Below are 9,436 nucleotides of genomic sequence, written 5' to 3'. Positions count from 1 at the left end.
TCGGCGGGAGGGGATGCGGTCACCCGGGCCCGGCCCCTGGGGCGCCCCCAGACCCGGTACAGGTGAGGGCGGCCCTGCCGGGGCGGGACGGGACGGGGGCGGGGCGAGGGCGGTGGGGCTCCGGGGCTACGGCTGTACCGATCCGCCCAGCGCCGCAGGAAGCACCGCCCGCGCCCCTTCCTCCTCCTCCTCCTCCGCCCGCCTCCCCGCGGCGGCGGCGGCGGCAGCGACTCGGCGATGCAGCAGCACTTCTCCCTGGCCGACTGCGACGTGGTGGGCTTCGACCTGGACCACACGCTCTGCCGGTACCACCTGCCGCAGAGCGCACGGGTGAGTGCGGGCCGGCACGGCCCGGCCTGGGAGCCGCGGACCGGGAGCCGCGGGCCGGGGGCGCCCCGCTCCGCTCCGCCCCGCTCGGCCGAGCGAAAGGGAAAGTACCGGGGCCCGGGACTGCCGCTGCGGCGACGGGGAGCGCCGAGCCTGTTGGCTCGGATACCCCTGGGAAAACCCAAAAGGAGAAAAGAAGCACAAGTGCGTGTCTCGCCGGCCGCTTCCTCAGCAGGCCTCTGCCCGAGCAAAGGGGACAGCCATGTCTTCTGCCTTGAAAATGGTGCTTCTTGAGAGCTTTCTGAACTGTAGCGGCGCCGAGAAGGTAGAGCCCCCCCCCCCACCTCGCTAGATCTAGAGATGCTGCAGCCGGAGTTGGCAGCCCGCAGCGCTTTCGGCAGGCGACCTTTGCAAACTTTCTGCTGCTTAAAATAAAACGCCGAGCTTCAAGGCGCTCAGCATCTCTGACTTTGCCCTTACGGGGAGGAGCTGCTGTCATGTGCGGTACCTTCCTGCCTTTGGCGTTTTTCTTTTTTTTTGTTTTTCCCCGACTGGCACGTTTTATACTCCCTGATCATCTTTCGTTGACTCGCCCTTCTTTGTTGATGTCAGGACTTTTCCACGGAGCTGTCGTGTGTCATGGATGCTCGTGGTGTCCCCCTCCCTTTTATTTGCCTCCATTCACCTGCAGTACATTTCGCACTGCATGAGACTCCTACGTTAATTGCAAGATACTTTGGAATTTGATACAGAAACAAATGTTTATGAAGTGGCCCAATTACAAATAGGTATGGTTCAGTGAGTCCTGTTTTGAAAAATTACATCACTTCCTTTAGCTGTGAGTGACTTTCTGTAGAGAGACATCTTTCTTACCAAAGAGAGTTCAATAGTAACAAGTTAAAAAACGTATGTGCTTCTAAGAGCCTGCTGGAAACTGTACAACTCTAGGTTTACCTTCCATCTTTCTGTTATGCCACACATGTTACATCTTGCACAGGCACATTCTTCCTTATAAGAATTTTGTCCAATGAAGGCAGACATTAGGCAATTGATGACTAGAAGGATTAAAAAAAAAAACCAACAAAACAACCCACAACTAATGAACAAAATAGACAAAAAACCAAAATCATTTAACATTTACTAAGCTTGGCTCACTCTTTATCATTCTCACAGCATGCAGAGACAGACTGACACATGCCCGTTGCATGCCTCCTTATCTATTGGAAATAAAAAATGCTTAAAAACGCTGACAGGCACAGATGAAGATGCACTTAGTCTTGCTCTTTCACTGTTGGCCTTCATATTAGTCTTTCTCAGACATTATTCATGTTCATTCCAAGATCAGCTTTTGTAATTAAGAAAAAAAAGGCCAGGGAACAGCTTTAATGAAAGAATCTTGAGAAAAAGGGAGCAATTATATTTTTGTATGGTCATTAAGGACCTGGCAGCATCTGCATAGATCTTTTTGTACAACTTTACTAGCACATTACATGAATAAATCACTGACTAATGTCCCAGGCTTTAACGGTGTTCTTTCTGAACTCAGTAACAATATACTTAGTAGTTGTCTGTTTCCTTCAAACTATGTTCCTTCAGGTACTTTTAAAATGTCCCCTAAGGGTACTTGTTCATTGGTTCAGAAGCCACTTGTAGAGTGTTGGTAACTGTGACATTTAAAATTTAAAACCAAAAGAAGTTTGGAGAGGGGAAGTAGTGACTAGTTTTAGGTACTTGCCATCTGTGTTTCCCAACAGTCTTGAACCTTGGGGGCAGTAAAGGTAGAATGATGTAAACTTGGTTATGCTGGACACATTGCACCAGAACTATTGCGTGAGCTTCTTGAGCTGTCTTCCAGCCACAACAGAAATACCTTCAGGCACTATTTCTCAGTAGTGGAGGCCATGGGGCAGGGCCCTTAGGTCCTTGTTTTGATTTTGCTTAGGAGGCACTAACACTCCCATTTTGCCACTTTCCAGAGAAGCAGTATCTTTGGTCTCACTTAATCAATATAACTAATGCTTATATTTTTTTCATTTGTAGCTAATATATGATAGTTTTGCCCAGTATCTGGTAACAGAGAAGGGTTATGACAAAGGCTTGCTGACTCTAGCTCCAGACAGCTTAGACTTCTGGTGAGTATGTTGGAAGTAACAGAAACTTTCTTCATAACTTCCTTTATGCTGTAACTTTTATAAAGCTTGGAAAACAGCTTCTTTTATTAGATGGTAGCTATGATTGTCAAGCTCTGTAGATAAATCCAAAATTACAGGTTTAAATACCTGTTCAAACAAATATTTGTCGTGAATTACTTCTAACGTGATATTTTGAAGAGAGAACTGAGCATCCAAGCTTGCTTTCTCTGTGCTTCTAGCTGTCTAGACGGAAGCTTTTCAGTCTGACTTATTCTTTTAATTTATATATCTCCTTTGTCTTCTACCTTTAATTCAACTGGTAAATCCAATAACCATCAGAATTTAGTAATTTTTATTTTGATAAATGTGGTTTTGTTTGTGTAAGGCAGAATAATCTCTCCAGCCTTCTGAGGAACTGAGGAAGGGTGACAAGTGAGGAGGTAGCTCTTGGGTGGCACATCAGGCACAAAGCTGGGATGCAAAAGGCTGAAATGCAAGTTGCTGCTCTGAGCTCAGTGGTCTCTGAGCAGGACCTTGAATGTGAACCTCTGATCTTCCAACTTTAATAGGTTGTTATTTAGGCTGGGGGGTGGGGGCTTGAACGCCAGGTAATCACTAAATTTTTTTAGAAGAAAGAAACACAAGGGTTTTTTTTTAAGTAATGTGTGTGTTATTGTGTAGCAGTTTTGATCAGTTGTTTTTACAATTCAAATATTTGACTGGACAGTTTCCAAAAAGATCGGTTTCAACTTCCGTGAGACAAGCAATGTTATCTGTATTTCTCATATTTTGAGGCCTCTGATGGATGAAATCCTTTGTCAAGATCTAGATATCTTGGCCTCAGTCCTTTATTGGAGCTGGAGGTTCATTAATGTGGACCTGGAAGCCCAAAGTGCTGGTAGCTGTGTGTTGGTGCTACTCACCTAGGTGTCAGTTGTGAAACGCTGGAGTCTACTTGCTGTCTTCACGGCATATCTTCTTTCCTTTAGGTACCTTTTAACAGAGGTACAGATTTACTAGGAGAGTTAGGAACTCTTGTTGGATGTCTGTCCTACGCTGTCAACTCTTCACTTGTTAGCGCTGCCTAGCATGACAATGCTTCTGCTTCATGTGCTCCTTGGATGTTCAGTTGCCTCATTTAGAATGATGTTCTACCTTTCTCTCCCTTAATAACTGGTGTTATCAGTCTAGTAATAATAAGTAGAGAAGTTGCCACCAAGAAAAAATGTATTTCTTTAATAGGAGTGGCTTCATTATCACATTTCTTAGTCATATATATTTGGACCTTAATTCTCCAACCTCATCTGTATGAACAGTCACTGAACTCACTGAACAATGGAACTGGATTTATTTAGTAGGAATTTGCTATGTAAGTGAAATCCAGTCCTCATTGTAGTAATATGTATTTGCATATATAGACCATTGTTCAAACATTGAAGTATTTGAAGGGTTGTGATTTTGCTGCTTTTGTGTAGCATCATTACATAGCTTCTGTAACTGCGTTTCACTATATAACATATATAACAAGACATTCCTCTGAAAGCATTAATTGTTTGTTTCTTCCTTAAAATAAAATTATTCTTAGTTGTAAAGGCTTGGTGTTGGACATTGAAGAAGGAAACTTCCTGAAACTTGCAGAAGATGGAACAGTTTTAAGGTAATATTGACAGTTTATGTTGTTAAACACAAAAAAATTATCCTCTATCCGTAAGCCATCTTTCAGGTTTATTACATATTTGAAATACTGATTTCATTTATTAGATGCAAAAGTTTAAATACTCTTTGGTAATGTGGTGCTCAGTTTTTCATAATGTTACATATGCATTTTTTTTAAATATTTCCATGGTAGCTGCTAGTAAAGAATATCTCGGTTTTAGTAAACATCTAAGACTCTCAGGGCATAATGATCTTGAAAGTAAAATCACTTTTTAAATCACTACCGATGTACTCTTTGTCCAGTTCTGCTAAGATCCAGAGTAAGGTTTTTCTGTGAGAAACTGGCTCAGAGTCACTGGTAATGACTAATGCTAATGATGAGAGCACTATTATCTTTGTACCATACCCTTCAAAATTGTGCAGGCTTAACATATAATTTAAATAGCCTGAGGTAAATTAAACACAGAAACTGACACATTCTCTTTCAAAAAATCTGGTTTTTGTCCTCATAAAAGCTGTATTTTGCCTTCAGTCATCACTTCTATTTTGAATCACAAGTCTGAAAAGTAAAAATAGCTAAAGTACATGAATCCTAGTCCCATTTCCCTCTTATTTTTTTTTGAAAATGAAAATATGCGTAATTTAGTACGCAAGATAGACTCCACTTTTTCTTCTGATAGTGTGTGGGAGAAGGAGCTTGAAGATGCTATGGAAAATGAGATTTCATTGAAAGAAAGGAATAAATACATGTGGGTCTGTACTGCCTATCCCAAAATTCGTTTAGTACCATGAATTTTGGAGTACTAAATGCAGAATTCAAGACTGGAGGATATACCGCAGTAAAGGGAAGAGTAGTACAGGATTACTTCTCCTAGCATTGCCTGCATTTGCTTCAAAACTGGAGTCTGTGCATTCTCTTGGGGCCCAATTTGATGGTCAAGCTAGTTGACTTTTAATTCCTAAAAAGGCTTGTGTGTACTTCTGTATTACACAGCTGCTTGTTGGGCTCAAACTAGCGCTTTTCCATAGTTCCACCCTGCACTCTGTGAATGTTACCAGGCTTCAGAATGATGTATAGGCTTTCTGCCACTGTGTTTATTGTGCAGTGTATATTGATAGTTCAAGTATAGCGAGTGTCCTCACACAATTGAGAACAGTCGAGCAATACAGAGTGATTGTGTTAGCAGGTGAGGCACAGTAGCTGTTCCCCCAGCCAGCCAAACCTCTGTGTAGTAGGGCTTTTATCGAGGGCTGTAATGTATATAATAAAAGCTTAGGTCCTGGGAAACGTCTAAGTTACAACTTAGACGTAGTTGTTGTGTAGTATTAGAGTAACTTCTGATCAACTTGCATGCATCTCAGTATTCAGTTGCATTGTGTTACTTTGCACTAGGAGTAGTTTGGCTGTTTTCAACTTTTTTATTTTTCTTTTTTTTTTTTTTAATGTAAATAACTTAATGCATCAAATAGGGCAAGCCATGGTACAAAGAGCATGACATCTGAAGAGATCCTGGAGACATATGGAAGGAGAGAGTGGAAGCATTTTAATACAGTCAGTGGAATGGTTTCCCGCTCAGGTAGCTATACCTTAGCATATCCTCTTCTTTGAAATTGCTCTGGTCTCTTCAGTGCCTTGTAGTATTTAGATCTTAATACCTGGGCTGATAATTACCGGAATGAATGCTTTGGGGGAGAGTTGCTTTTCTTATTATTTTCAACTTCTAATACTAGAGTTAAGCTTAGATTTAGGTCACCAGTGATGAGACAAACAAGCTGACATTATAGGCATGTTGTGGTTATAGAGATGGGCACCTTGTTCCTTGAGGTAGAATAAGATTACCAGTCTATTGCATTTGGGACATATTTGGTAGATCCTAAATTTTTCTTAATTGTTGACTCATTGCCATCAGTGCTGTTACTGGAGGCCTAGGTGCAGAGAGAAAGAACTGAGCAGGTCTGGAAACAAAACTCCTCTTCCTGCAATTGAAGTTTCTTGCTTTTAAGATGAGAGTAGCTTTGAAGGCACTGTGGCTAGGTTTGTGTTCTTGCTAGCCGCTCTGTGCGTCCTCTCCATTTCACTTTGATCTTGGTGATTGTGACTAATACACATAATGTGCTCAGTTAGTTCACATTGTCTCATGTAATGGAGATATTTTCCTCGAGATTTTGCTGACATAAACTTGGTTTTGATGCTTATTCTAAGCTTCAGGCAATCATTTGCAACAAGGTAGGAGAGAAAGGTTTCCATTGGTCATGTAGCAAATGTGCCTTTCTTATTCGTGGAAAAGTGTGCTTGGTCTCTCTTGTGAATGTTAATCCCCGATTTGCTGACTTGTTCTTTAATATACCTAAGAGGCAGCACAGACAAGGTCATGAATACAAAAACGATCACTGGTTAAGTCACTTTACTCCTAGGAAAGAGTTATTGAACATAACCTTGGTCTGGGGGAACATTTACACCGTTCTGATTTTGTTTTGGTTTGGGGGCTCTGCTTCCCCTTGGACTAAGGCACTGTCTGCAGCATGTGTGTGCAAAGGGAAAGGCTGTGTAAGACCTGTCCAAATTTTGCTGAAACAACTTTTCAAATCCTTTCTTTGTGTTTCCACTGGTATGGAAAAGATATTTTGGAAGAGTTTAGTGATACTGACCTGACTCTTAAAACTCATGGTTCTCCCTCATCTCTTCCACCTTAACTTTTAGGACCTTAAAATGTATTTTTAAAATCTCACTGCCTTGATATAGGTGAACAACTTTAAGCTGTCAGTTAATGAGAATCAGAAGTGGGAATAAAGACTAACAGAGATTGGAAAGCAGATAATGCTTGTTACCAGTAAAATCCCAATAGGAGCTTATACTATTATTTAAATGTTGGGGTTTTTTTTTGTTTGTGATACAGTAAGGATTTTTTTAAAATATTTTTTTATTTTTTTCCAGCTAAATACTATTTGTACGATAATTATTTTGACCTGCCAGGAGCTCTCTTGTGTGCGAGGGTTGTGGACATCTTAGATCAGGTAAGAACCGGATTGTTTGAAACTAATATTGCTTTGTCTTTCTCTTCCCCCTCCCACACTTCTTGCATACATTATTAAATGCATAGAAACAGTATATTGAACAACATCAAGTTCTTCAGTGTCTTCCTTGTTTGGAATTTTTCATGACGGACTTAACGTTATTAAAGTTGTCTCCTAGGCTAGGTGTGAGCTACATGGCATGTTCAAAATAAATGTACTTCCACCAGAGGGCACAAATAACTAGGATACGAATAGAAATGCACTATTTACTCAAGTTTACTCTGTGATATGCAGAATATAGTTCTTTAAATCCCCTTTAATTATACTTGATGACACTTGAATTAAATCTAATGTGAGTCTTCTGAATAACGATTTGCCAGTTTGCAGGGTGTTAATGAATTGAAAGCTTAATTCCATTCTTTTTTAAACATGTTTTTGTCTTAAATATATTGATCTGTGTACACAGATGTAAATATATCTCTAGAATAGTATCCAATTTTTTTTTCCCTGATAAACAATAAGTTGAATTCTGAAGGAGGAAAATGCAATTGCTTGAACCGTCTTCAGTGCTTTTTAGATAGATAGAATGTCCTAAATTCTACCTTAGAAATTTGATGCTAATTGATTTGGTTCTGTTAAAGGCTTGAATCTTTAACTTGCGTGCAGTTGGGGAGTAGGAGAGGGTTCTTCTCATACAGTAAGTGTATCGGTGTCAAAATATGTTGGTACTGATGTAGTCTTCTGGCTGACGGTGCCAAAGCACTACAGCACTGAAAATTGCAAATATTAAACTTTATCTGCAGAGTGAAATTCAGAGCTGCGAGATGGGAGTCTGGTGTCCCTTTGGATATCACCTGACTTGAGGCTTTAACCTCTGTTCCAAAATAGCATGCTGATTAGATTGCTGCCTAAGTCCATGCGCTGCATGAAAAGTTAGCTAAAGCTGGCTTATCAGGAAGCACTGAGGGCAGGTGTACCATAAGACTCTTAATTTTGTCCCTGATTAATCTCCTTCCTCTATTCTTCACAGCTTAGAACCCTGTCTCAGATGTGACATCTGTATTTTATTACTTCATTTTATATTTGATTTAGACTTGACACAAGTCACCTACTTATTGAGAAAGCATGTCATAGCATATGTGTTACAAGCGTTCAGATTCAGTTACTAGTTTGCAAGCTGGACCACTGACCCTGGATCAGTGCCATCTTCAGCCAGGGAGAATTAAACCCGTGCCATTTCTCCAGAGAGTGACCAAAAGTGGGTCATGGCTCTTCTTTACCAGCTAGCAGTTCTTGAATATTTTACTGGATGTTGGCCTAGTGTCAACAGGAGGGCTACAGTAATTCCCTGGAAGGTCAGCATCATCCCGATGAGAAAGGTGCAAGGCAGGAGGTGGTAGGCATCTCCAGCACTCACATCTGCAAAATGCTGCATCCTAAGGATTAGAAACATCAGATTTTCTTCTTCCACATTTCTAAAAGGAAGTAGAGGCTTCTGTTTCCTATTCTGGGAGCCTGTTTAGTAAGGGTTTTTTTTCGTATTGTTCCAGGCAACGTTCTAGCGTCAGGAAAGCTTTCTACTGGAAATGGGTGGGAGAACTGCTAGGTTGGAATTCAAAATGGGTTTAGACATGAGGTGGATGCTGGGCTGCTCCACACTGTTAAGAATGAATCTGGTTTTGCTGATTCCAGAGCCAGAACTCTTACGTGTTTTCAGACAAAGCAGGGGAGCTTCTTAGTGTTTTTGATTTTCACGTTGAAGCTTTACACAAAATACTTCCTTGTCTGATACTTCAGCTAATGAAATCACACTTGGTAATCACTGCCAAAATCTTGGTGGACCGCATGGGCACACACACAGTTTTCTCTCTGCTTTCTGGGAATTGGTCTGTTTTCTTATACATCTCAATGCAACAGCTGTAGATTTGCAAGGAATTAATTTGACAGTCTTCCCTGAGATCAAATGTTTAGAAGGAAGTATACTCAGTTTTAAACTAGTATCCATCTGTCCTCAAAACAGCGCTCTGAGGGACTGTCAGCTCATTGCACTGATTATTTTTTTTTTTTTAAAGAAAGAAACAAAAAAAAAAACCCCAAAACCCCAAACTAAGGAGTAAGTCAGCCATGTGGGGTATGAGGGGAGCTGGCAGCTGAATCTCTCTGTCCAAAGGCTAGTGCCACCGTGGGCTAGTGCCATTGCCTCTATACAAGCAGGTGCTCCCTAGCATCTCCCAAATGTGGCTTTGAATAATGACCTTGGATAGCAGCTAAATGAAGTTTGACATTCATGAAAGTTTTTTTCTCTC

General features: G+C 41.2%; 1 protein-coding gene across 1 annotated transcript in view; it reads left to right on the top strand.

Annotated features, from left to right (window-relative positions):
* Positions 1 to 237: 237 nt before the first annotated feature.
* NT5DC1 (5'-nucleotidase domain containing 1) overlaps positions 238 to 9,436 on the top strand; it is a 156,151-nt gene continuing 146,952 nt past the window's right edge. The window contains exons 1-5 of the mRNA XM_086632133.1: positions 238 to 330; positions 2,368 to 2,459; positions 4,045 to 4,116; positions 5,586 to 5,692; positions 7,051 to 7,130. Of these exons, the coding sequence (XP_086488259.1) occupies positions 238 to 330; positions 2,368 to 2,459; positions 4,045 to 4,116; positions 5,586 to 5,692; positions 7,051 to 7,130 (444 nt within the window). The remainder of the gene's footprint in view (positions 331 to 2,367; positions 2,460 to 4,044; positions 4,117 to 5,585; positions 5,693 to 7,050; positions 7,131 to 9,436) is intronic.

Source organism: Tauraco erythrolophus, chromosome 2, assembly GCF_009769465.1.
Source record: "Tauraco erythrolophus isolate bTauEry1 chromosome 2, bTauEry1.pri, whole genome shotgun sequence".
In the NCBI taxonomy this organism is placed as follows: Eukaryota; Metazoa; Chordata; class Aves; order Musophagiformes; family Musophagidae; genus Tauraco; species Tauraco erythrolophus.
This window is presented reverse-complemented; position numbering and strand designations above follow the sequence as displayed.